Here is a 27,996-nt window from a genome sequence, read left to right on the forward strand (position 1 = left end):
CATTTAATAAAGAAAGTAAAGCAGAAACATATCAGGTACAGATCGCATTGTTATTACTGGACACTTTAACCACTTGTGCTTGCAATCACTCCATATATATATATATCCTTTTAACAAAGATAGTTGGTATACATACCGCAACATTATACAGTTCTTTGTTTCATTCCCTTATGTGCTATTTAGGCTGTGAAGAGTTGGAGGGAGATGATACTCAAATAAATATTTTTTTTCTCCACTGTATTCATTGAATAAAATAAACTGTCAGCTGAAATGTAGAAGGTAAATTCCCCATTAAAAGTGTCCTGTCTGACCCAGGAAGAAGTACAGCTCGCCGGGACCAGATGGCATACACCCCCGTATCCTAAGAGAATTAAGTAATGTCATAGCTAGACCCTTATTTCTGATATTTAAGGACTCTATACTGACAGGGAGTGTTCCACAGGATTGGCGCATAGCAAATGTGGTGCCAATATTCAAAAAGGGTCCAAAAACAGAGCCCAGAAACTATAGGCCGGTAAGTTTAACATCTGTCGTGGGTTAACTGTTTGAAGATTTTCTAAGAGATACTATCTTGAAGTATCTCAATGAAAATAAGCAAATAACGCCATGTCAGCATTGGCTTCATGAGGGATCGGTCATGTCAAACGAATTTAATCAGTTTCTATGAGGAGGCAAGTTCTAGACTTGACAGCGGCGAGTCAATGGATGTTGTATATGTGGACATCTCCAAAGCATTTGACACTACCACATAAAAGTATATAAAAATCGGAATGTTTGGACTGGGGGGAAAATGTCTGTATGTGGGTAAGTAACTGGCTCAGTGCTAGAAAACAGAGGGTGGTTATTAATGGTACACACTAAGATAGGGTCACTGTCCCTAGTGGAGTACCACAGGGGTCAGTATTGGGCCCTAGTCTCTTCAATATATTTATTAATGATCTTGTAGAAGGCTCGCACAGTAAAATATAAATTCTTGCAGAAGACATTTGTGAAGAACCCTCCAGTATCCGTTCAGTTATTTTACCTCCCTGCTACTTAATCCCCATGGATACCTACTCCTAACAATGGACATAGACATCTTTGTGTATCAAGGACATGTGTACACACTTCCAGACACTCCGTCTGCTTCTGGCCACAAGACTGATCTACTTAGTGAAAATACACGAGATAACACTTTGGCCATTGTCTTGGAAAAGACACAGTGATTGCTTGTAAGCCATGTGACCAAGCCCCTGTTTTGTGGAATGAGTTTCCAGGACTCCATTGTCTCGCTGGCTCAGAGGAGGAGTTTGATGCTTTTTAAATTGAATGCCCTTGTTTTCCATTAAACGTGTTTTGTTCCAGCATGAAGCTTTGGCTCCGGTGTGGATTATGTGACACCAGCAATATTTTACTCTGTGGATTCTTGGCGATATTTCATGGGAATAAGAGAATGACAGACGGTAACTCATATTCAGACCGTCACAACACTAAACTGTGTAAAATAATTAACACGGAAGAGGACAGTACACGGCTGCAGATGGATCTGGATAAATTGGAGGCTTGGGAAGATAAGTGGCAGATGGTTATGCACATGGTAAGGAATAATGCAAGTCACCAGTACATACTAAAACGGTAAAACACTGGGTAACACTGACATTGAAAAGGACCTAGGAATTTTAGTGAACCGCAAACTAAGCTGTAGAAACCAGTGTCAGGCAGCTGCTGCCAAGGCCAATGAGATAATGGGTTGCATTAAAAGGGGCATAGATGCCCATGATGAGAACATAGTCCTGCCACTTTACAAATCACTAGTCAGACCACACGTGGAGTACTGTGTACAGTTCTGGGCTCCTGTGAACAGACAAAGCAGAGATGAAGAGGGTTCAGAGGAAAGCAACTAAAGTAATAACTGGAATGGGGGACTACAGTACCCTGAAAGATTATCAAAATTAGGGTTATTCACTTTAGAAAAAACACGACAGAGGAGATCTAATAACTATGTATAAAATATATCAGGGGTCAGTACAGAGATCTCTCCCATCATCTATTTATCCCCAGGACGCGACTGTGATGAGGGGACATCCTCTGCGTCTGGAGAAAAGAAGATTTATTTATTTTTTGTGTACAAAAAGAGGATTCTTTACGGTAAGAGCAGTGAGACTATGGAACGCTCTGTCTGAGGAATTGGTGATGGTGAGTTCACTAAAAGAGTTCAAGAGGCACCTGGATGTATTTCTGGAGTGTAATGCTACTGCAGGCTATAGCTGCTAGAGGTGGTTGTTGATCCAGGGAGTTATTCTGATTACCTGATTGGAGTCGGGAAGGAATTTTTTTCCCCTAAAAAGAGGAAAATTGACTTTTACCCCTTTTATTTTTTTGGATCAACTTGTATAAGTTTATTATTTATATACAAACTTTTTAGATAATTAATATGACTGGATGTCAAAGTAATCACATGTCCTAGGGAGCATACTGATTAGTCTCTGGGGTAAACCTCAGATGCAGTACCTCTTAAGACAGCAGGAGTTACAGAGGTACTATGCGGCTATTTCGATATCCCTCTCCAAACAGCACTAAGCAGAGGGAAATCACTCAAATACTGGTAAGAGCTGTAACTGGATATTACAGCGTTCACACGCCTTGGAGACCATGCTGATTGGTTTCCAGGGTAAAACTCAGTCAGCGGGATCATTTATGCTGTGGAAATACTGATCTCCCTCTCTGACACGGCTCCAGATGGCGACCAAAATGGTCGCCAATGCGACTTAGAATTGCAAAATGGCGACAAGACTTTGTAGACTTGTCACCATTTGCGCCCAGACCCTCCGCTGCTCGGGCGCTTTAAGAAGAACGGGATTTCATACAGCAGACACACAGCAATCCAATAACAGAGCTCCGCACAGTAAAGAGCTCTGTTATTAGTGAGGAGGTTGCTGATTGGTCATAGTTTACGCGGGCTGCCCTGCCATTGGCTGCTCCTCTCACATCACCAGCTTGCTCTTCAGTTATGAAAACGGGGAGCCCGCTCCACGCCAACTGCTCCATAGAACAGGTTAGCTTGACAAGTTTTTCAGCACAACCTAAACATTAGCAAGTGGCTGAGGATCACCTCGCCACTTCACTTGCTAATGGCTGCCGCTGCCCAGTATCCCCCCCCCACCTACCTACCTCTCTCTGCGCACCTCCAATTTTATGCTTTAGTGTGGGGTGGCTTTTCTGGGGTGAGCCTAATAGAAGTGCAATTGTGACCAGTTCCGTCGGTTGGCACATGTGCGGTGGTATGAGGGAGCACTCCGGCATTTGTACAGTCTATGGTACGGTGATGCCACCACGCTGGGGACGCTCAGGTGTGGCTGGCAGTGAAGGGGTTAAGGCTGCAGGTCGTTAAAGTAACAAGCCTGCTATAACGGGCTGATTCAAGAGGCAGCCGCGCAGCCCACCTGCTATGCACATGCACTATGGCTGGAGTCCTGTACCCTCCCTATCTGTCCTTCCCGAACTATGGGCCCACTTAGCGGCAGCAGCCCCTCTACTAAAAACCCAAGGGGCCCTACTGAAGACTCCCTACAAGGGGGCCCCAGGGCTCATGAAGTCTGCCCTTCCCTTTGACTGCCTGGATAACTACCGGTGGGCTCAGCTGTAGGCCTTGCTCAGCCAGCTGGGGCCGGAGCTGGGGCTGAACCGCTCTTACACCAAAGTAGGGGTTCAGGTGAACCCCAGAGTGGATTCGTCTGTTCAGTGTTCACTGGGGCCCCGTACGCTGAAGAGCCGCAAGGGATGGCACCTACTGTGCCGTGCCACACCTGGGCAGCATGCCGAACTGCGTATTGTCACCCCAGTCCGCTTTCCCTGCACCGTAGCCGTGTTCTCCAGACTGTCAGACCGGAGACTGTTCACACTGCCCCCTGCCCAGAGGAAATAGGGGAAGAAGCAAGAGGAAGACTGGGAGACCAATACTGGGACCAAGAGACCCACAATCCAGATGAGACTGCTGGCAGAGGACAGGAATTTCACAACGGGGGTGTATGTAAAGGGTACCTTAAAAAGACTTGTATGCCTGCTTAGTAATTGCTCTGAAGTTACTGGTCATCACCTGTCCCCAATACAAAGGACGTGAGCCCTCCCTTAAGAACTGGTGGTAGAGTGCCCCTAGAGGTTAACCCTGCATCCACAACTGCTACATCAGACCTGTCCTAGAAATACATGTATAACCTGCACTGATCCCGTATTATGCTCCAGAGCCTCATTCACTATTGTGCTGGTGCAGTCACTGTGTACATTACATTACTTATCCTGTACTGATCCTGAGTTACATCCTGTATTATACTCCAGAGCTGCACTCCCTATTCTGCTGGTGGAGTCACTGTGTACATTGCATTACATATCCTGTACTGATCCTGAGTTACATCCTGTATTATACTCCAGAGCTGCACTCACTATTCTGCTGGTGGAGTCACTGTGTACGTTACATTACTTATCCTGTACTGATCCTGAGTTACATCCCCCCAGCAGATTGCAACGCTCCGCTTCTTACTATTTGCAGTCTCCGGTCTAGCACAATCCCGCCAAGTGCCAGAGTCTGCTAAAAACAGCTCTAAGTACATTTTTCAAGGCTCCTGCAAAACGAAGCAAATGTAAATCACTTCCTTAATTTAACTGCCATTTATGGAGCAGGGGAGCACACGCCACTGCCGACTGCTCATGAAGTGCGAGGGAGAGCATGGCGGGAACGGAACCTCTGCTGAGCAAAGACCATGTCCACAGGTGATGTCACACCAGAAGTGCCAGCGTGCCCTGCAGGCTTCTATCTCAATGTGAAGGTTCATGAATGGAAAAATGAATAGCCAAGAGGCTAAAGAAAAACCCATTTCTGACCTTTATGTTACAACACAAATTTGGCGACTGAAAAATGTAATTTGGCTCCTAAATTTTTCAGATTAGGAGCCAATGACTCCTTGATATTTTTTTTTGTCTGGAGCACTGTGACTGGTGGTAACGAGAGAAAGACGGTACAAGCTTGTGTGATCACAAGTCCATGGAAGACCATGAAAAATGGTCACAGGGTAAAGCTCCATGTTCTTGACTTTTAGGAGACAGCCGAGTCATGGAACTGCTATGCATAGGGGCTGTGCAAAGCTGCAGGATGTTTCAGAACGTCCATTTACAGATGCAGGCCGATCACCCGGACGTTTATAGTCAGTGGCGGTTGGAAACTGGTTAACCCCTTCCCGACATATGACATACTAGTACCTCATAGCGGGAAGTGACTTCCAGCAATCTGACATACTAGTACGCCGATCAGTGCAAAGGCCTGGCAGTCACTGATAGCCGGGCCCCTGTTGTATCCGCCTGCATCGCTGTAAAAGCCGATGCTGGTGGATTAACACCTTTTATGCCACGGTTGTAGAGGTTGTTTGCGGACAGTCAGGGTCTCCATTGGGAGCTGCAGTGACAGGGACCAGATGTATGAGAAAGCAGCCCAATGCCTTGCAGAGGCATCAAGGCTTGCCTTCTATGGAAGCCTAGGAGATCCGTCTCCTAGGCAACTCACAGTGTAATACACTGACAGACATTACAATATAATAGATGTAATGCATTGCAGAGGGGATTAGACCGCTAAAAGTTTAAGTCCCAGAGTGGGACAAAAATTTAGTTAATTAAAAAAAAGTGTTTTTCATAATAACAAAAAAAAATATTCAAGTAAAAAAAAGCCCCGTTTTATGGTTCCATAAATGTTTTTTTAATGTGTAAAACAAATAAATATTACAAAAATGGAGACATATTAGCCATCACTGCGTCTGTAACGACCTGTGCTATAAAAATATCACATGAGGTGAATCCCGTCAAAAAAATTTAATAAACTGCCACAACAACTATTTTTTTTGTCACCAAAGTGTAATATTAAATTATCAAAAAATGATAAGTACCCAAAAATGATACCAATAAAAACGTCAACTCTTCCTGCAAAATACAAGCCTCTACACAAGACGATCGGCAGAAAAAAAGGCTTTCAGAAAATGGAGACACAAAAACATGATTTAAAAAAAATATATAATGCTTTATTATGTAAAACTGAAACAAGAAAGTAGACATATTTGATATTGTCACGTCCGTAACAACTTGCTCTATAAAAATAGCGCATGATCTAACCTGTCAGATGAACACTAGATAGCAAAAAAAGTAAACAGTGCCAGATCAGAATTTTTTTTGTTACCTTGCCTCACAAAAAGCATAATATAAAGCAATCAAAAATCATATGTACCCCAAAATAGTATCAATAAAACTGTCACCTTATCAAGTAGTTTCCAAAATGAGGTCACTTTTCAGTTGTTTGGATTTCTCTGATAGGATGGACGTCCGACGGTGACGGTAAACAGACGTTCATATAAATAGACGCCAGTTCCCCTTCCTGTCAGACCTCCATTCCTCACCATTCAATCAACATAATACATGTATGAAGTTTTATGAATAAGAAAGATTGCCCTAGATATAATGTTTGGAAAATATATGGAAAATATTGACGCATATAAGTGAAAAATAAGGATATATGTATTTTCAGGACTGGTAGATTCGAGCCGCACAAAAAACACACATGAAACGCATTGATAAAGTAAGTGCATTTTTTGACCAACTGTGATTTAGTAGATGGTAAATGTAGCAACATCAACGGGTAGTTATTAACACTCCATTTTTAGGAATAGAGATAGCATATAGCAATGTGTATTTAAATATAAAGATTTTACATGTACTTTTAGGACTAGTAGATTCGAGCTGCACAAGAAATGCACATAAAAAGCATTGATAACACATGTGTGTTTTTTGACCAACTGTGATTTAGTAGATGGAAAATGTATAGTAACATCAACGGGTAGTTATCAACACTCCATTTATAGGAACAGAGGTAGGATATATGATGAAGCAATGTGTATTTAAGAATGGAAAGCTTTTAAAAAAATGTCTGTTTGCAAGAAAGGGGAAAGAAATATTTGATTTGATGAAATCCACAGTATTCCATTCGACTATTTGCCTTGAGAGCAATTAAACGTCAACCATATAAAAGAAGGAGTTGCCATTACTGTAGTACCACTAAGGAAGGAGAAACTATCTCTGAAACGCATTTCCGTTAATACAGTAACGAAAATACGAAAAGGAACATCACAGATATGGGAGACTGAAAATATCGCATTAAACTACTGTAACAAAAGCCACTCCTCGAACTCGCCCTAGTACCTGACGGCAACAAACAACAATCCACTTCCTGATCACGTGGCACTCCCCAGACACGCGAGACGCTGCGGGGAAAGTGACCCGCCGCCTAGACGGATCCAACACGAATGGCAGAGTGAGAGAGCAACACTGGCTAAGTGGACAGCATCACAAACACAGAAGCGGGTAACGTACTGACATGATAAATTGTGTCTAAAGCACTATTTGCACTTTTCACATAACAAAGAGACTAACAACGTTAACCCGCCATTAATCTATGCATGTGTCTGCTAGTGCTGCTGAAAACCAATGAAGGACTATAAATGCAATATAACAAGGAGCTACCTGTGAATAACAATAACTAGCGGAGGACTAAAATACTAACATTAGGCATTGGATATAATGCAATATTGTTTTTAGGAAAATAAAAACCATTTCTCTTGAAAGTGAGATTAATACTAGAGAGCACCAAAGTGACATCTGGATGTGCAACTGAATACTGCGCAGTATTTTGTATATTTGATATCTTGTTGTATATTATGTGTTATATTTTAAGATTTTATTATTTGAGATTTTTTAAGAATAAATAATTTAATAACTACAAATGGAGTGATCTATGCAACCCCAAATATGGAGTGCCAACCAGCCTTTATAAACAATATAAATTTTTACAAAAAGACATAGGGGTGTGTCTGCTGGAGTGTGCACCGTACCGTGTTGGAGTGAGGTTTGAGCCACTGGAAAGTACATATCTAGCTGGATTAAAGATGGATTAAAATGGAAAAAGCCAAAAAAGTTACTTTTTGAAATTTCATCTCCATTTACCTTTAAATCTTGTGGAATACCTAAATGGTTAACAAAGTTTGTAAAATCATATTTAAATAACTTGAGGGGTGTAGTTTCTAAAATGGTGGTTTCTATTATGTAAGCCCCACAAAGTGACTTCATAAATGAACTGGTCCTTGAAAAGTGTGTTTTGGAAATTTTCTTAAAAATTTCTAAGCTTTCTAATATCCTAAAAAATAAGACATATAGGAAATGTTAAGTAATAAATATTTTATGAACTAAGATTATCAATTTTAAAAGCAGAGAAAGTGAAATTTTGAACATCGCACATTTTTTCAATTTTTTTTAAAAATAAAGTTGATATATCGACTTAAAATTTACCAATATCATGAAGTACAATGTGTCACCAGAAAAAAATAAATCGCAGAATGGCTTAGATAAGTAAAAGTGTTCCAAAGTTATTACCACATAAAATGACACATCAGATTTGCAAAAAAATGGCCTGGGCAGGAAGGTGAAAACTGATGAAGGGTAGAAGGGGTTAAAGTATAACTGTCGTATTTTTTTTATTTTTTTTTTGGAGTATTGGATTGTGGTGATTAATATCACCTTGGTGGCCCTATTTTAAGTTTTCACTGTGCATTCAATTACCCCTTAATTCCACATTTTTGTCCCCTGTACTGCCTACTTTTACCTGTGCTTAAAATAGGATTGCTAGGCAACGGAGCTTGCAAGGTCACATTACTGACAGCCAGGGACTGTAAGTAAATGATTAAAGCCAGGTCCTCCCCAGCAGCTGATAACAGTGCCTGGGCTGTGTGCACTTCTCCCTGTCCCTGCGCTTGGCAGACGCTCCCTCACTCAGCAGAGCTGGAGAAGTAGAGTTGAATCAGCGCAGACCAGGGAAGGGAGATCTGCCGTCTGCTCAGTGTATAAATGAAAGCAACATGTGGTAAGAGGATCCCTTTGTGCTGCAGAAGATTAACCCTTTAGGGGGGAGAGCTCTGGTTACTGACACTTTTGGGGGGCTATTGTTATTGGCTAGTGAGGGCAGGCGGGATTAGCCTCAGGGTGAGGGCAGTGGCGGCCATCTTAACTGAATAGTGAAATTGCAGACTGGTTGCTAAGGGCTGAATCTTATTAAATATGGGTAAGGGATCTTTCACACTTGCGTTGTCCGGATCCGGCGTGTACTCCATTTGCCGGAATTACACGCCGGATCCGGAAAAACGCAAGTGAACTGAAAGCATTTGAAGACGGATCCGTTCAGTGTTACTATGGCAGCCAGGACGCTAATAAAGTCCTGGCTGCCATAGTAGTAGTGGGGAGCGGGGGAGCAGTATACTTACAGTCCGTGCGGCTCCCGGGGCGCTCCAGAATTACGTCAGAGCGCCCCATGCGCATGGATGACGTGATCCATGCGACACGTCATCCATGCGCATGGGGCGCCCTGACGTCACTCTGGAGCGCCCGGGGAGTCGCACGGACGGTAAGTATACTGCTCCCCCGCTCCCCACTACACTTTACCATGGCTGCCAGGACTTTAGCGTCTTGGCAGCTATGGTAACCATTCAGAAAAAGCTAAACGTCGGATCCGGCAATGCGCCAAAACGACTTTTAGCTTAAGGCCGGATCCGGATTAATGCCTTTCAATGGGCATTAAATCCGGATCCGGCCTTGCGGCAAGTGTTCAGGATTTTTGGCCGGAGCAAAAAGCGCAGCATGCTGCAGTATTTTCTCCGGCCAAAAAACGTTCCGGTCCGGAACTGAAGACATCCTGATGCATCCTGAACGGATTTCTCTCCATTCAGAATGCATTAGGATAAAACTGATCAGGATTCTTCCGGCATAGAGCCCCGACGACGGAACTCTATGCCGGAAGAAAAGAACGCAAGTGTGAAAGAGCCCTAAGTCAGTCTAATAGTAACTGATTCTGGAATATCATGTTATTAGTAACTACATATATGAAAATTGAAATTAGGGTCTAAGTGTGACAGTTATCCTTTAAAGTAAGAATAATAAACAAAATTTAATGAATAAAACATTTCTGACAGTTAAAAAAATAAATAAGTTACCAATATAGCCACCTTTTTCAATAACAGTCATAAGTAGGGTTGAGTGAACTTTAGGATTTTTGGACCGCGGACCCGAACCAGAACATTTCAGTAAATGTTCGGGTTCGGTGTTCGGCGAGTTAATGACGCTTTTTGAAAGGCTGCAGAGCAGCCAATCAACAAGCGTTTAACTCGTGTGCCCTTAGAAGCCATCACAGCCATGCTTACTAATGGCATGGCTGTGATTGGCCAGTGCAGCATGTGACCCAGCCTTTATATAAGGTGTTTCGCCAGTGCCGATAACGCCGTTCTCAGCGTTACTATCCCACTTCTATGCCTCCTTGAAAAAACAATGCTGGTGATGATGGAAGAGGATGGAAGAGGATGTTGCACAGGAGAAGGAAGAGGGATCATTTCATAGGGTTTCCGGCCAGTCATTCACAAGTGGCTTCGAGGGTGGGTTCCTGCACCCACAAACGCAAGGTACACAATTGTCCAGCATGGGCACAGTTCTGGAGGATGACGAGGTGGAGGATGAGGATATGGAGGAGAAGGAACAGTGTTCACAGCAGGGTGGCACCCAAACCAGCTCATGGCCATCACTGGTGCCTGGCTGGGGGGATACAGAGGACACAGACGATACACCTCCCACAGAGGACAGCTTTTCGTTGCCTCTGGGCAGCCTGGCACACATGAGCGATTACATGCTGCAGTGTCTCTGCAACGACCGCCGAGTTGCCCACATTCTAACTTGAGCTGATTACTGGGTGGCCACGCTGCTGGAAACCAGTTACAAAGACAATGTACCGTCCTTAATTTCGTCACTGGAGCGTAATCATAAGATGCGCGAGTACAAGCGCACACTGGTAGACGTGCTGCTGGTGGCATTCCCACCTGACAGCGGGGGAACAGTGGAAGCACAAGGCGAAGGCAGGAGGAGGAAGAGGTCGCCAATGCAACTGGGGCACCAACGCAGCTGGGGCACCACTAGCACCTCAGAAGGCCGAAATGTGAAAAAGCTTTGTCAGCACGCCACAACAATCAGCACCACCAGCTGATATGGAACTTCTTAACAGGATGCAGCATTTCAGCAACATGGTGGAGCAGTACGTGTGCACACGCCTACACGTACTGAATGACGGGTCTTCCCCCTTCAATTTCTGGGTCTCCAAATTGGGCACATGGCCTGAGCTTGCCCTTTACGCCTTGGAGAAGCTGGCCTGCTCTGCAGCCAGTGTATTGTCTAAACGTGTGTTTAGCACGGCAGGGGGCGTTATCACAGACAAGCGCAGCCGCCTGTCCAAAGCCAATGTGTACAAGCTCGCGTTCATTAAAATGAAACAGGCATGGATCCCACAGGACTTGTCCGTAACTTGTGCAGAATAGACATGTATACTGGCCTTAACCAGCCGTTGTTATACTACAGCGCAATTGCTCATTGTTGTATTTTGGATATTTCACACTCTTTTGGAGTGTACCCTAATAAAAAATTTAAATAAAATAAATTTCATTAATTTGACTGTTACATATTCGGGTGAAATTCACAAATTTTTGGGTGTAATATACCCCTGTTGTACCTAGAAGACAGGTAAATAAATTTCACTAATTTGTCTGTTACATTCATGGGTGACATTTCACCATTTTTGCCACGATTAAACCCCTGCTCTGGATAGGTGATAGGGACATACATTTCAAAAAATCGTCTGTTACATTGTCAGGTGACATTGTACCAATTTTGCCGTATACAAACCCCTACTCTGCATGGGTGACAGGGAATTAAATTTCAAAAATTCTTCCTTTCATTCAATGCTTAAAGGGTTTCTGTCACCCCGCAAAACTCATTTTTTTTTTTTTTTGGATAGTTAGATTCTTCATAGTGCGATATAGGAGAATATAATGCTCTTACTTTCATGCGGCCGATTCTTTATAAAACAAACTTTTATAATATGTAAATGAGGGCTCTACCAGCAAGTAGGGCGTCTACTTGCTGGTAGCTGCTGCAGAAATCCGCCCCCTCGCCGTGTTGATTGACAGGGCCAGCCGTGATCTCCTCCTCCGGCTGGCCCTGTCAGTAATTCAAAAATCGCCCTACTTGCTGGTAGAGCCCTCATTTACATATTATAAAAGTTTGTTTTATAAAGAATCGGCCGCATGAAAGTAAGTAAGAGCATTATATTCTCCTATATCGCACTATGAGGAATCTAACTATCCAAAAAAAAAAAAATGAGTTTTGCGGGGTGACAGAAACCCTTTAAACTTTACCAACTTGTCCCACATTTGCGCTTCAATAATTTGTCCCACTTTTCCGCTTGATCATATTTAATTTTAAAAAATTAACCTCCCTTGGATGTGGTCTCTCATTCTCACGCTCCCTCTCCCACGTGGAACCCTGATTCGCCGATAACCGTGATCAAAATGGTAGGCTCAGAAAAGAACATATCCAAATGAATCGTGGACGTCACGTTGACGTGCGATCAGGCAGAAGTTATCTAGAGTCAACAAAGCGGCAGCAGGGCCTCTACTGTCTAAAGTTTCCAAATCCTAAATACCCAAGTGACATTCCCTATAATTTTTTATTAATCATTCCAATAACAGGGCAACTAAAGAGTCCTGTATTGTTATTTATCGACACTACCTCCCCAAGTCTGGAGTGGGTAATTGCCGCACGCCCCCTCCTTTCCTTCGATTCTTCCGTTTTAATGACTTCTCCCACACATTTCGATCACAATTAAATTTCATCCATTGATATTCCTTGGATGTGCTATCCCTTTCTCACGCTCCCTTTCCGGCATGGGACCCTGAACGGCGTGGAACCCTGATTCGCCGAAAACCGTGATCAACATGGAAAATAACATAGAAATTTGATAGAGCAGATATCAAATTGGATTGTGAAAATCACGGGGACGTGCGACATGGTGGGGCAGTATGTGTGCACACGCCTACATGAACTAACTGATGGATCTGGGTCTCCAAATTGGGCACATGGCCTGAGCCTGCCCTTTATGCCCTGCAGCCAGTGTATTGTCTGAACGTTTGTTTAGCACGGTTGGAGGGGGTTATAACAGGTTATATTTCCCAATGTTTTGGGGTGTACCCTAATTTAAAAAATGAAATTTAAAACCAAAAATCAGTGTAGGCTACATCCTCCTCCTCCTCCACCATCACCACTACCACCTACACTGCCACATCCACGGCTCCTCAACCTCCTACTATATATGGACCTCGTCCACCTAGATCAAGATTATAATTTTTTCTTTTTACGTATTTTATTTGAAGTTATTTCCCTATCCACATTTGTTTGCAGAGCACTTGCTATGGTCGTAACCAGATTTTGCTGGCATTTGCAGCCCTCTAGCCCTTTCCCTGACAATTTTAGTGCTCAAAAGTTCGGGTCCCCATTGACTTCAATGTGGTTCGGGGTCAAGTTCAGGTCCCGAACTCAAACTTTTTTGTGAAGTTCGGCCAAACCCGACACACCCGAACATCCAGGTGTCCGCTCAACTCTTCCATCCATGGAGTCTGTCGGTTTCATAATCTGTTGATTATGAACTTTTTGTGCAGCAGCAACCATAGCCTCAGCCTGGAGGCTGAGGCTATGGTTGCTGCTGCACAAAAAGTTCATAATGTTCGGACAGGTGTACTGTTTTCCTTAAATGTACTGTTTCCTTAACTGTAAATTTCCCCTATAACCCATTCGCTACCAGTGCCATACAGCGGGCGCCATGGCTGGAGACCTGCAGCTAATGATCACAACTGGCAATAATGCCAATTGCGGTCATTAAAGCCTTTACATGGCGTGATCAAGTGTTATCACTCCATCTAAAGGCTAAAAAATCCGATACCGCCATCCACTGTGGCCAATGAGGATGCCGATAATTGGTTTCAACATGCTGGGTCTCTCTGAAGAGACCCAGGAAACTAGAGCTGCAATTCTTATTTTGGCCAGCAGGTGGCAGGTAAACAGCAGAAATGAGCAATTCTAATACCATTATGGATCTATATTAAACATAACGGTACAAAATACAAGCTACAAAACCATAAAAAAAATACATAAATTTTTTTAAAAATATAAACATCATGGGCACTACCACATCCAAAAACACCCTCACTATTAAAATATAAAAATACATTTCCAATGCGGCAAATAGCGTAATGGAAAAAAGGGTCAAAATGGCTGCTTCGCTATTTTTTCAACGCTTCTCTTACCCCCCAAAAATTTAATAAATGTGATCAAAAAGTCTCACACACTCCACTCCAACATAATATAGATAAAAACTACAGATCATCCTGCAAAAAATTAGCCCCCGATACAGCTAAGGAGATATAACTATAAAAAAAAGTTATGGAGTCAGAATATGTGATGTTAAAAAAAAAAAAGTATTATAATTCTTGAAAGACGCAGACTTTTTCCTGTATGCAATGTAGAAAGTATCTTCTAAAACTGGCAGTAGGTTTGAAAGTTGATTTTAAGACCATCTTCAACACAAAAAGGTCCAACTAGCTCATCTTTAATAATACCAGCGTATAGCAGTAACCCACCACCACCTTGTTGGTGTCCAAGTAGAAGTGGAGCTCTGTGTTCATTACTGATCCAGCCACAGGCCCATCCATCTGATCTATTAGGAGTCACTCTCATGTCATTGGTCCATAAAACCTTTGAAGAATTTGGCCCAGTCTTGATGTTTCAACTTAGGCCTCCTGCACACGACCGTTGTGTGCACCCGTGGCAGTTGTGCCGTTTTCCGTTTTTTTTTCGCGGACCCATTGACTTTCAATGGGTCCGTGGAAAAAACGGAAAATGCACCGTTTTGCAGCCGCATCCGTGATCCGTGTTTCCTGGCCCTGAAAAAAATATGACCTGTCCTATTTTTTTCACGGCCAACGGTTCACGGACCCATTCAAGTCAATGGGTCCGTGAAAGAACACGGATGCACACAAGATTGGCATCCGTGTCCGTGATCCGTGGCGGTCAGTTACTTTTTATACAGACGGATCCGAAGATCCGTCTGCATAAAAGCTTTTTCATAGCTGAGTTTTCACTTCGTGAAAACTCAGAACCGACAGTATATTCTAACACGGAGGCGTCCCCATGGTGATGGGGACGCTTCAGGTTAGAATATACTAAAAGAACTGTGTACATGACTGCCCCCTGCTGCCTGGCAGCCCCCCCCCCCCCCCCTGTAGTTAACACATTGGTGGGCAGCCCCCCCCCCCCCCTGTAGTTAACACATTGGTGGCCAGTAGGCCCCCCTTCCTGTAGTTAACACATTGGTGGCCAGAGGGCCCCCCTCCCTCCCCTGTAGTTAACTCGTTGGTGGCCAGTGGGCCCTCTCCCCTGCCTCCCCCTCCTAATTAAAATCTCCCCCCCATCATTGGTGGCAGCGGAGAGTACCAATCGGAGTCCCAGTTTAATCGCTGGGGCTCCGATTGGTAACCATGGCAACCAGGACGCTACTGCTGTCCCGGTTGCCATGGTTACTTAGCAATTTGTAGAACCATTATACTTACCTGCGAGCTCTGCGTCCGGCCGGGAGCTCCTCCTACTGGTAAGTGACAGGTCATGTCACTTACCAGTAGGAGGAGCTCCCAGCCGGATGCAGACATCGCAGCTCGCAGGTAAGTATAATGGTTCTACAAATTGCTAAGTAACCATGGCAACCGGGACTGCAGTAGCGTCCTGGTTGCCATGGTTACTGATCGGAGCCCCAGCGATTAAACTGGGACTCCGATCGGTACACTCCGCTGCCACCAATGATAGGGGGGAGATTTTAATTAGAAGGGGGAGGGAGGGGAGAAGGCCCACTGGCCACCAACGAGTTAACTACAGGGGAGGGAGGGGGGGGCCCACTGGCCACCAACGAGTTAACTACAGGAGAGGGAGGGGGGGCCGGCCGCACTGGCCACCAATGAGTTAACTACAGGGGAGGGGGGGGGGGCGGCCGCACTGGCCACCAATGAGTTAACTACAGGGGAGGGAGGGGGGGGGGGCCGGCCACACTGGCCACCAATGTGTTAACTACGGGGGGGGGCTGCCCCCTGCTGCCTGGCAGCACCTGCCAGGCAGCAGGGGGCAGTCATGTACACAGTTATTTTAGTATATTCTAACCTAAAGCGTCCCCATCACCATGGGAACGCCTCTGTGTTAGAATATACTGTCGGATTTGAGTTTCACGATGTAACTCAAATCCGACGGTATATTCTAACAGAGGCGTTCCCATGGTGATGGGGACGCTTCAAGTTAAAATATACCATCGGATTGGAGAAAACTCCGATCCGATGGTATATTAACTCCTGACTTTACATTGAAAGTCAATGGGGGACGGATCCGTTTGAAATTGCACCATATTGTGTCAACGTCAAACGGATCCGCCCCCATTGACTTGCATTGTAATTCAGGACGGATCCGTTTGGCTCCGCACGGCCAGGCGGACACCAAAACGACTTTTTTTTCATGTCAGTGGATCCTCCAAAAATCAAGGAAGACCCACGGACGAAAAAACGGTCACGGATCACGGAAAAACGGAACCCCGTTTTGCGGACCGCAAAAAAATACGGTCGTGTGCATGAGGCCTTATGTGTCTTGTTCAGTGGTAGTCAGGTTTCAGGCTTTCTTACCCTGGCCATCCATCTGATTTCCTTAACTGATTTCCCTTAACTGAGCACTGAACACCTTGTACTTCGGGGAACTCTAGGGAGGCTGCAGTTCTGTAATGTGACAGCACTGGAGGATAATGGGTTCCTGGTTGCTTCATGTTTGATTGTTCTCAAATCTTTGGCAGTTAATGCGTTTCTTTTTTTCTTAACATGTTTCTTGTGACCCTGTTGACCATTTGATGGCTCTGTGATCACGTCCCAATATGATAGCAATTTAAATTGAAAGATTTTTTTACTTTTCAGGATCAGCAAAATATTTTTGGCCCATTTTCCCAGAGGAAAACAAGTTGCTTAATAATTATGCACACCATGATATAGAGTCTTGATCTCCTTAGGCAAAACCTTCTCTCACTACACATCACCTGATATGCTTCAATCCAATAAGCATTCAAGTTTAATCAGCGTGGAGTTAATAAATGCATAAAATGATGATATGGTCAAAATACTCACTTTGCCTAATAATTATGCACACAGTGTAGTGATCTCATTAGTTAGCTATATTTGTTACAAAAAAAGACATCTTAACTAATTTACCAAATAATCTTACCGGAGTACATCGTGTCCAACAAATTCAAATAATCGGCATATGCTGTCTCCTATAATGGTAGAGCGTAAATGACCCACATGCATTTCTTTGGCAATATTTGGAGAAGAGAAATCAACGACAACCTGAAACATAAATTTTACATTAATTAGGAATTACCACCTTCCTCTCATTCTTCCAGAATCAAATTTTTGAGATTATTGTGAATGTCCCTTTGTTGGAAGAAACCAAAACTCAGGCCCTTGTTCTAGCCTTAGCTCTTATACTAGTGCTTGACTAAGGATGGAGTGCTGCAAGTGAGGATTCATTTCTTCTCAGATCAAGGCATCAAAGGGATTCTCCTGGACTTAATTATTTAAGTAAATGGGAGCAGAGCTGCATTAGCCAGGCTACACAACACATTGGAGGAAGCAATGGATAGAAGCTCCAGTGCCAGGTTCAAGCATCGGAGCTCCTGCAAACAGCTGATGCCTAGGGTGCAAAAAGTAGTAACCTTGCTAATCTATCCTTCAGCTCACTGAAGGATAACATTACGGTACGAAATACTAATAGAAATCTATGAATACAAAAAAAAAAAATTCTCTGATAACATATATTAAAAGATTCTTATATTCACCTGTACTGTTGATATTTGCAAGGATTGTTGAAAGGAACCTTAAAGTTCTTCTGAAACAAACAGTTTTTCATTCTGAACAACTTTTGCAGTACAAGGCTAGCATAGGGGTTTCGTAAGGGAGCATGGGTGCTTTTTGGAGTAGATCACACTACCTCACTTGAGAGCAGGACTTAACCCTTAAGGACAAGGCCATTTGTTGCAAATCTGACATGTGTCACTTTACGTGGTGATAACTTTGAAACGCTTTTACTTATCCAGGCCATTCTGAGAGTGTTTTCTCGTCACATATTGTACTTCATGACAGTGGTAAAATTGAGTATAAAAAAAAAACAACTTCAAATTTACCCAAAATTTGGAAAAAATAGCAAATTTCAAATGTCAATTTCTCTACTTTTATAATAGATAGTAATACCTCCAAAAATAGTTAATACTTTACATTCCCCATATGTTTATTTCATGTTTGGATTTTGTGAATGCCATTTTATTTTTTGGGGACGTTACAAGGGTTAGAAGTTTAGAAGCAAATCTTGAAATTTTTCAGAACATTTCAAAAACCCACTTTTTCAAGACCAGTTCAGGTCTGAAGTCACTTTGTGAGGCTTACATAATAGAAACCACCCAAAAATGACCCCATTTTACAAACTACAACCCTCAAGGTATTCAAAACTGATTTTACAAACTTTGTTAACCCTTTAGGTGTTCCACAAGAATTAATGGAAAATAGAGATAAAATTTTTAAATGTCACTTTTTTGGCAGATTTTCGATTTTAATAAATTTTTTCCAGTTACAAAGCAAGGGTTAACAGCGAAACAAAACTCAATATTTATGGCCCATATCCTGTAGTTTACAGAAACACCCCATATGTGGTCGTAAACTGCTGTACGGGCACACGACAGGGCGCAGAAGTAAAGGAACGCCATACGGTTTTTGGAATGGCAGATTTTGCTGGACTGGTTTTTTGACACCATGTCCCATTTGAAGCCCCCCTGATGCACCCCTGGAATAGAAACTCCAAAAAAGTGACCCCATTTTGGAAACTATGGGATAAGGTGGCAGTTTTGTTGGTACTATTTTAGAGTAGAGTAAATATAATTTTTGGTTGCTCTATATTACACTTTTTGTGAGGCAAGGTAACAAGAAATAGCTGTTTTGGCACAGTTTTTATTTTTTGTTATTTACAACATTCATCTGACAGGCTAGATTATGTGGTATTTTCATAGAGCAGGTTGTCACTGACGCGACAATACCAAATATGACTACTATTTTGTAGTGCGTATGACTTTTTGATCGCTTGCTATTGCACTTTTTGTGATGTAAGGTGACAAAAAAAATAGCTTTTTTGACACCGTTTTTATATAAAAATATTTTTTTATGGTATTCACCTGAGGGGTTAGGTCATGTGATATTTTACGCGGCGATACCTAATATATCTACTTTTTTATTTATTTATGTAAGTTTTACACAATGATTTCATTTTTGAAACAAAAAAAGAATAATTCATGTTTGTTTTAGTGTCTCCATAGTCTGAGACATAATTTGTTCAGTTTTTGGGCGATTAATTTAGGTAGGGTATGATTTTTGCGGGATGAGATGACGGTTTGATTGGCACTATTTTGGGGTGCGTTTGACTTTTTGATCGCTTGCTATTACACTTTTTGTGATGTAAGGTGACAAAAAATTGCTTTTTTTTTTACACAGATTTTATTTTTTACGGTATTCACCTGAGAGGTTAGGTCATGTGATATTTTTATAGAGCAGGTTCTTACAGACGCGACGATACCTAATATGTATACTTTTTTTATTTACTTAAGTTTTACACAATACCCGCATTTTTTAATTTAAAAAAAATGATGTTTTAGTGTCTCCATATTCTGAGCCATATTTTTTTTATTTTTTGGGCGATTGTCTTAGGTAGGAGCTCATTTTTGGGGGGATAAGGTGACGGTTAGATTGGTACTATTTTGGGGGGCATACTCCTTTTTGATCACTTGGTGTTGCACTTTTTGTGATGTTAAGTGACAAAAATTGCTTTTTTTTTTACACCGTTTTAATATTTTTTTCTTTTTATGATATTTATCGGACAGGGTGGATCATGTGATATATTTATAGAGCCAGTCAGTACGAACGCGGCAATACCTAATATGTGTGTTTTAAAAAAAATAAAATTATTACAAAATAAGGGTAAAGGGGCGTTTTTTTTTTTTTCTTTTTTAACTTTGTTAATTTTATTACTTTATTAATTTATTAAACACTTTTTTTAAACTTTTTTTTTTCTTAACTTTATTTCTGATGTTCACTTTTGGGGGTGTGATCCCCTCTGCAATGCATTACAATACATCTGTATTATAATGCATTGCCTGTTAGTGTATTACACAGAGTAATACACTAAGGCCTCTTTCACACGGGCGTTGCGGGAAAATGTGCCGGTGCGTAGCGGGAACACCCGCGATTTTTCTGCGCGGGTCCAAAACATTGTAATGCGTTTTGCACTCGCATGACAAAAATCGCGCGTGTTTGGTACCCAAACCCAAACTTCTTCACAGAAGTTCGGGCTTGGGATCGGTGTTCTGTATATTGTATTATTTTCCCTTATAACATGGTTATAAGGGAAAATAATAGCATTCTGAATACAGAATGCATAGTAAAACATCGCTGGAGGGGTTAAAAAAAAATTAAAAAAATTTAACTCACCTAAGTCCACTTGTTCGCGGCCCGGCATCTCCTTCTGGCTTCATCTGATCTCTGTGCAGCAACAGGACCTGTGGTGACGTCATTCTGGTCATCACATGGTACGTCACATGATCTTTTACCATGGTGATTCACCATGGTAAAAGGTCATGTGACGTACCATGTGATGACCGGAGTGACATCATCAAAGGTCCTTGACCTATAATTAATGCTCACCACAGGTCCTATTCAGTAAAGGGGACAGAAGGAGATGCCGGCATCGCGAACAAGTGGACTAAGGTGAGTTAAATGATTTTTTAACCCCTCCAGCGCTGTTTTACTATGCATTCTGTATTCAGAATGCTATTATTTTCCCTTCTAACCATGTTATAAGGGAAAATAATAATGATCGGTTCTCCATCCCGATCGTCTCCTAGCAACCATGCGTGAAAATCGCACCGCATCCGCACTTGCTTGCGGATGCTTGCGATTTTCACGCAACCCCATTCATTTCTATGGGGCTTGCGTTACATGAAAAACGCACAAAGAGGAGCATGCTGCGATTTTCACGCAACGCACAAGTGATGCGTGAAAATCACCGCTCATGTGAACAGCCCCATAGAAATGAATGGGTCAGGATTCCGTGCGGATGCTGTGCGTTCACCTCCCGCAACGCATCCGCGCGGAAAACTCGCTCGTGTGAAAGGGGCCTAACAGGTTGCCTAGGAGACCCAGCCTAAGGCTGGATCTCCTCGGCTCCCATAGAAGGCAGGTCCCGATGCCATGCAAGGCATTGGGCAGCCTCTACATCCAGTTCCGATCACCGCCCGCCGCGCGGGGGTGATCGAAAATACACAGGGTGTAAAGGTACGCCCTGTGTCTTTAAGTACCGGGACATCAGGGCTTACCTGTACGCCCCGTGTCCGTAAGAGGTTAAAGAGGACATGTCACCAAAAATGCAATGCAATCTGAAACCACCATGCTATAGAGCATGAGTGCACAAGCTTTTTTGGTCTGGGGCCCGCATTGTCACATAGCTCAAGGGGCCAAAAAATATATAAAAAATTAAAATCGGACTCATTTGCATCGGCGTATTACAAACCAATGCAAAGTGAATGGGGAGGTATGATCACTACCACAGTCATTTTGCCTTCATTCAGTTCCATTGAATATTGGTAGCCCATCCCTAATTACACAGGGAGATGTGCTGCCGATAATTGTAAACCTTTCATCCTGATAAAATATGTAAATCAGCTGACAAACAATTCCTTGTTTATCTACTAATCAGGTGCAAAACTACAGTCGTGGCCAAAAGTTTTGATAATGACACAAATATTAGTTTTCACAAAGTTTGCTGCTAAACTGCTTTTAGATCTTTGTTTCAGTTGTTTCTGTGATGCAGTGAAATATAATTACACGCACTTCATACGTTTCAAAGGCTTTTATCGACAATTACCTGACATTTATGCAAAGAGTCAGTATTTGCAGTGTTGGCCCTTCTTTTTCAGGACCTCTGCAATTCGACTGGGCATGCTCTCAATCAACTTCTGGGCCAATTCCTGACTGATTGCAACCCATTCTTTCATAATCACTTCTTGGAGTTTGTCAGAATTAGTGGGTTTTTGTTTGTCCACCAGCCTCTTGAGGATTGAAAACAAGTTCTCAATGGGATTAAGATCTGGGGAGTTTCCAGGCCATGGACCCAAAATGTCAATGTTTTGGTCCCTGAGCCACTTAGTTATCACTTTTGCCTTTGAGCACGGTGCTCCATCGTGCTGGAAAATGCATTGTTCTTCACCAAACTGTTGTTGGATTGTTGGAAGAAGTTGCTGTTGGAGGGTGTTTTGGTACCATTCTTTATTCATGGCTGTGTTTTTGGGCAAAATTGTGAGTGAGCCCACTCCCTTGGATGAGAAGCAACCCCACACATGAATGGTCTCAGGATGCTTTACTGTTGGCATGACACAGGACTGATGGTAGCGCTCACCTTTTCTTCTCCGGACAAGCCTTTTTCCAGATGCCCCAAACAATCGGAAAGAGGCTTCATCGGAGAATATGACTTTGCCCCAGTCCTCAGCAGTCCATTCACCATACTTTCTGCAGAAAATCAATCTGTCCCTGATGTTTTTTTTGGAGAGAAGTGGCTTCTTTGCTGCCCTTCTTGACACCAGGCCATCTTCCAAAAGTCTTCGCCTCACTGTGCGTGCAGATGCTCTCACACCTGCCTGCTGCCATTCCTGAGCAAGCTCTGCACTGGTGGCACTCTGATCCCGCAGCTGAATCCTCTTTAGGAGACGATCCTGGAGCTTGCTGGACTTTCTTGGACGCCCTGAAGCCTTCTTAACAAGAATTGAACCTCTTTTCTTGAAGTTCTTCATGATCCTATAAATTGTTGATTGAGGTGCAATCTTGGTAGCCACAATATCCTTGCCTGTGAAGCTATTTTTATGCAACGCAATGATGGTTGCACACGTTTCTTTGCAGGTCACCATGGTTAACAATGGAAGAACAATGATTTCAAGCATCACCCTCCTTTTAACATGTCAAGTCTGCCATTTTAACCCAATCAGCCTGACATAATGATCTCCAGCCTTGTGCTCGTCAACATTCTCACCTGAGTTAACAAGACGATTACTGAAATGATCTCAGCAGGTCCTTTAATGACGACAATGAAATGCAGTGGAAAGTTTTTTTGGGGATTAAGTTAATTTTCATGGCAAAGAAGGACTATGCAATTCATCTGATCACTCTTCAGAACATTCTGGAGTATATGCAAATTGCTATTATAAAAACTTAAGCAGCAACTTTTCCAATTTCCAATTAGAGTTGTTGCGATACCAAATTTTTGATTCGGTTTCGATACCATGAAAAAGTATTGCGATACTCGATACCATTCGATACCACGCGAAAAAAATAAACAAAAAAAGCCACGTGCATTCCTCATTTTTAAAAATGGCGAATCGCGCAGTTTTTATTTTATTTTTTCTGTTCCGGCATTCACCACCTAGATTTTTTTTTTATATTTTAATAGTTTGGACTTTTCTGACGTGGCGATGTAATATGTTTATTTATATATTTTATATGTGAAATTGGGAAAAGGGGGGTGATTTATACTTCATATTTTAGTGGGTTTTTTTTTTTCACTTTTTATTTAATAACTATTTCCCCCCTTAGGGGCTAGAACCTGGGATCTTTCATCCCTTTTCCTATTCACCCTGATAGATCTCTATCAGGGTGAATAGGACTCCACACTGTCCCTGCTGCTCTGTGCTTTGTGCACACAGCATCAGGGATGTTACCATGGCAACCAGGGCTTCTGTAGCGTCCTGGCTGCCATGGTAACCGATCGGAGCCCCAGGCTTACACAGCTGGGGCTCCGATCAGAAGCTGCCACTGCACCACCAATGAGGGGGAGTGGAGAGGTCCCTGTGGCCACTGCCACCAATGATTTTAATACTGGAGGGTTGAGAGGGGCCGGCGCACTGTGCCACCAATGATTTTAATGGGATGGGGGGATTGAGGGGGGGGGGCACACTGCACCACCAATGATTTTACCCCTTTATACAGGAGGCGGGTACTAGCAGATCAGCGGCAGTTAACTGCCGCTGATCGCAGCTCCCTGTCAGGGGCAGGGTGCCGGCAATGCGATTCTGCTGCCGGTACCCGCCTCCTGTATGTGTTAAAGACTGACTACTGTATATGAGTCCAGACTTTCACTATTAGGCCACACAGAGCGGCGCCCAGCGATGTCTCAGCACTCACCATTTAGTCCTGGGCGCCGCTCCGTTCGCCCGCAGTGCCCCATTACTGTCTCCTCTCCTGCTCCACATGCTGCTGATTACTATCGGAGCGATGGGAGGAGACATCAGCTTCACTAGTGGGCGTTCCTTCTCCCTGGCTGTAGCGCTGTCCAATCGCAGCGCAGGGAAAAGGAACGCCCACTAGTGAAGCTGATGTCTCCTCCCATCGCTCCGATAGTAATCCTATCATTGGTGGCGCAGTGCGCCCGCCCCTCCTCCGCCCCTCTCTTCTCATTGCCGCCCCTCCTCCGCCCCTCTCTTCTCATTGCCGCCCCTCCTCCGCCCCTCTCTTCTCATTGTTGGCAGCGGCAGCAGCACAGGGGGAGGGAGGACAGCTTCCTTCTCCCCGTGCTGCTGAGAGAGAACATGAGCGCGCCGATAGCAGCGCGCTCATGTTCAGAGATACTAGACTGCGCAGAAGCGCAGCCCAGTATCGAAAAAACGGAAATCCCGGTATCGTATCGATACCGGGACAAAAGTATCGATTGGGTATCGAAATTTCGATACCCGCAACAACCCTATTTCCAATATTTATGCAATTCTCATAACTTTTGGCTACGACTGTATACCGGCCAGATATAATTTATGAGCGTTCCTATGAACACTTGTTTCCAGTAATAGTCCTGAATACTGTGCTGCAGCATGGCCCCTGAAACCAAATAGTTATACTTACCTGCTCCCCGTCTCTCTGGTCCTCTGCATTGCCTTCATCTTCCAGTCCCTGCTCTGGTTACATGTTGCAGTGCATGGCCATGGTCACAGGCACCTATCCAGCCAATGACTGGCTTCAGCAGTGATGTGGCACAACCAGCATGTCACTGCTGAAGCCAGTCATTGACTGGAGCAGTGTATGTGACCATGGCTATGCACTGCCAGGTGTAAACAGCGCAAGGATCGGGAGATGGAGGCAGCGTAGAGGACCAGAGTGGTGGGGATCGGTAAGTATGAATCTTCTATTTCAGGGACCATGCTGCAGAAACTTGTTAAAAATCTTTTTTTTTTACCATTAAAGTGGCGACATTTCCTTCCATCCTGTCTCCTATTTATAAATCAGCCATTTTTCTTCAGTGCAGAGGACGGCACTCAGTGGTTATTACCGCCTCCTGCCCCCCAGTTATACGGCTCCTGCAATAACCAGCAAGCGCTTTCCTTCACTGCAGAGGACGGCGCTCAATGGTTATTAACGCCTCCTGACCCAGTTATAAGGGCCCTGCAGTAACTGGTAAGCACTTTACCTTACTAGCGGGGAGAGTGCTCACTGGTTATTACCGCCTCCTGCCCTCCAGTTATTAGGCCCTGCAATAACCAGTAAACACTTTCTTTCACTGCAGAGGCCGGAGCTCACAGGTTATTACCGCCTCCTACCCACAGTTATAGGGGCCCTGCAGTAACCAGTAAGCACTTTAACTTACTAGGGTACGTGTGAGCATTACTAAAATACATAATACGTAGGCCTTCAAATCCGCGTTGGAAAATGCGTGTGGTCGAAAGACCAGACCAAAAAGCCTTATACTGTATGCAGCACTTGTGTCCGGTATATGTATGTTTCATGTGAATGGGGCAGTAATGGTGACTGTTTTGGTTGGTGTGGGTGGTTTTCTTTTATGTATTTTCTAAATCTTTTTTTTTTACTTTAGTTTTAATATATTTCTGCTACATGATATTTCACCTAAGAGGTCATAAAAAGACATTTGGGGGATAGTGAAACATAAAAAATTTTTTTTTTTTGCACTTTACTTTTATTTGTATTATATTAATATTTTATTGTATTTTTTTTATAATTGGTTTATTACTTCTTTTTTTTAAATATATTTTTGCCACATAATATGTACCCCAAGAGGTCATAAAAAGACTGTTGGGGGATAATGAACACTCTATTTTGCACTTTTTCCTTTTAATTTAATTTTATTTCCTTTTTGTTTTTTATTTTATTAGTATTTAATTTAATTTTTTTTTAGAATTTTCTATTATTTTTTTTATATATTTTTGCCAAAAGGGTCATAAAAAGACTGTTGGTGGACAGTGAACACTTATTTTTCCTTTTTATTGTTTTTATTTTTTTAATAATTTTCTATTTTTTTTGCCACATATTTTATTTATTTTTTCTTTTGTTTGTTTTTAATATTTTTAGTTTTATTTTTTTTATATATATTTTTTTCCACATAATTTGTCCCCGAGGTCACTGAAAGACCTTTGGGACACAATAGGAGATTTTTTTTGCCTTATTTCCACTGAAACTGAGTCATCCAAAGAAGCCATTGGTTGCTATGATGCCATGAGCTTTGTGCCGCCGCCGCTGTACAGTAATACACTTGTATAGATCATACGAGTGTATTACTGTACAGCGGCGGAGGCACGAAGCATACAGCGTCATAGCAGGACGGGATGTGAAAATCCACGTATGTGTGAATGAGGCCTTAAAGGGGAAACCATCCTGCTGTGGGGGCATTGTAAAAGGCAGAGCTGATCAGGGTCTCCTGAACCTGCAGCTCTGCGCTCCTCTGCCCCAAGCCCTTTACAAACTGTACAGCACACTGCTCACCTATCTGAGAAGGCAGAAGTGCTGATAAACCGCTTCTGCCTTCTCCTCTGCAGCCGGGGACTCGTCCTGCTCCTGCAAACTGTCACCCATTGTCATGTAGCACTTCAGGCAGAATCACAGCTGATCGCACGATCAGCTGTGTTTCTGCCCAGAAGGACAGGGGCTGCAAAACTTGGCTCTGGGTTGTACCCCCCTGTTATAGAGCAAGCTGCGTGAATTGATATATATTTTTGTGGAAAAGGATTCATTAAAACATCATTTTATATATACATAATGTAATCAATCACTGGTAACATATCCCTCCTGTACCAATGCGGTTTACAGAAGGCAGAAAAAAACTGGAGATATAAATAAATACACTGTTCAAAAAAATAAAGGGAACACAAAAATAACACATCCTAGATCTGAGTTAATTAACCACTTCAACCCCCCTAGCTGAAACACCCTTAATGACCAGGACACTTTTTACACTTCTGACCTACCCTACTTTCACCGTTTATTGCTCGGTCATGCAACTTACCACCCAAATGAATTTTACCTCAATTTTTTCTCACTAATAGAGCTTTTATTCGGTCGTATTTCATTGCTGCTGACATTTTAACTTTTTTTGTTATTAATCGAAATGTAACGATTTTTTTTTCAAAAAAAATGATATTTTTCACTTTCAGTTGTAAAATTTTGCTAAAAAAACTACATCCATATATAAATTTATCGCTAAATTTATTGTTCTCCATGTCTTTGATAAAAAAAAATATGTTTGGGTAAAAAAAAAAATGCTTTGGGTAAAAGTTATAGCGTTTACAAACTATGGTACAAAAATGTGAATTTCCGCTTTTTGAAGCAGCTCTGACTTTCTGAGCACCTGTCATGTTTCCTGAGGTTCTACAATGGCCAGACAGTAGAAAAACCCCACAAATGACCCCATTTCGGAAAGTAGACACCCTAAGGTATTCACTGATGGGCCTAGTGAGTTCATAGAACTTTTTATTTTTTGTCACAAGTTTTTTTTTTTTTTTCTTACAAAGTCTCATATTCCACTAACTTGTGACAAAAAATAAAAACTTCCATGAACTCACTATGCCCATCACGAAATACCTTGGGGTGTCTTCTTTCCAAAATAGGGTCACTTGTGGGGAAGTTATAC

The 27,996-nt window shown here is 42.8% G+C and overlaps 1 protein-coding gene across 1 annotated transcript in view; it reads right to left on the minus strand.

Moving 5' to 3' along the window:
• RARS1 (arginyl-tRNA synthetase 1) overlaps window positions 1–27,996 on the minus strand; it is a 518,621-nt gene that overhangs the window by 230,333 nt on the left and 260,292 nt on the right. Inside the window, exon 6 of the mRNA XM_040404976.1 lies at window positions 17,230–17,351. Within this exon, the coding sequence (XP_040260910.1) occupies window positions 17,230–17,351 (122 nt within the window). The remainder of the gene's footprint in view (window positions 1–17,229; window positions 17,352–27,996) is intronic.

Source organism: Bufo bufo, chromosome 1 (genome assembly GCF_905171765.1).
Source record: "Bufo bufo chromosome 1, aBufBuf1.1, whole genome shotgun sequence".
In the NCBI taxonomy this organism is placed as follows: domain Eukaryota; kingdom Metazoa; phylum Chordata; class Amphibia; order Anura; family Bufonidae; genus Bufo; species Bufo bufo.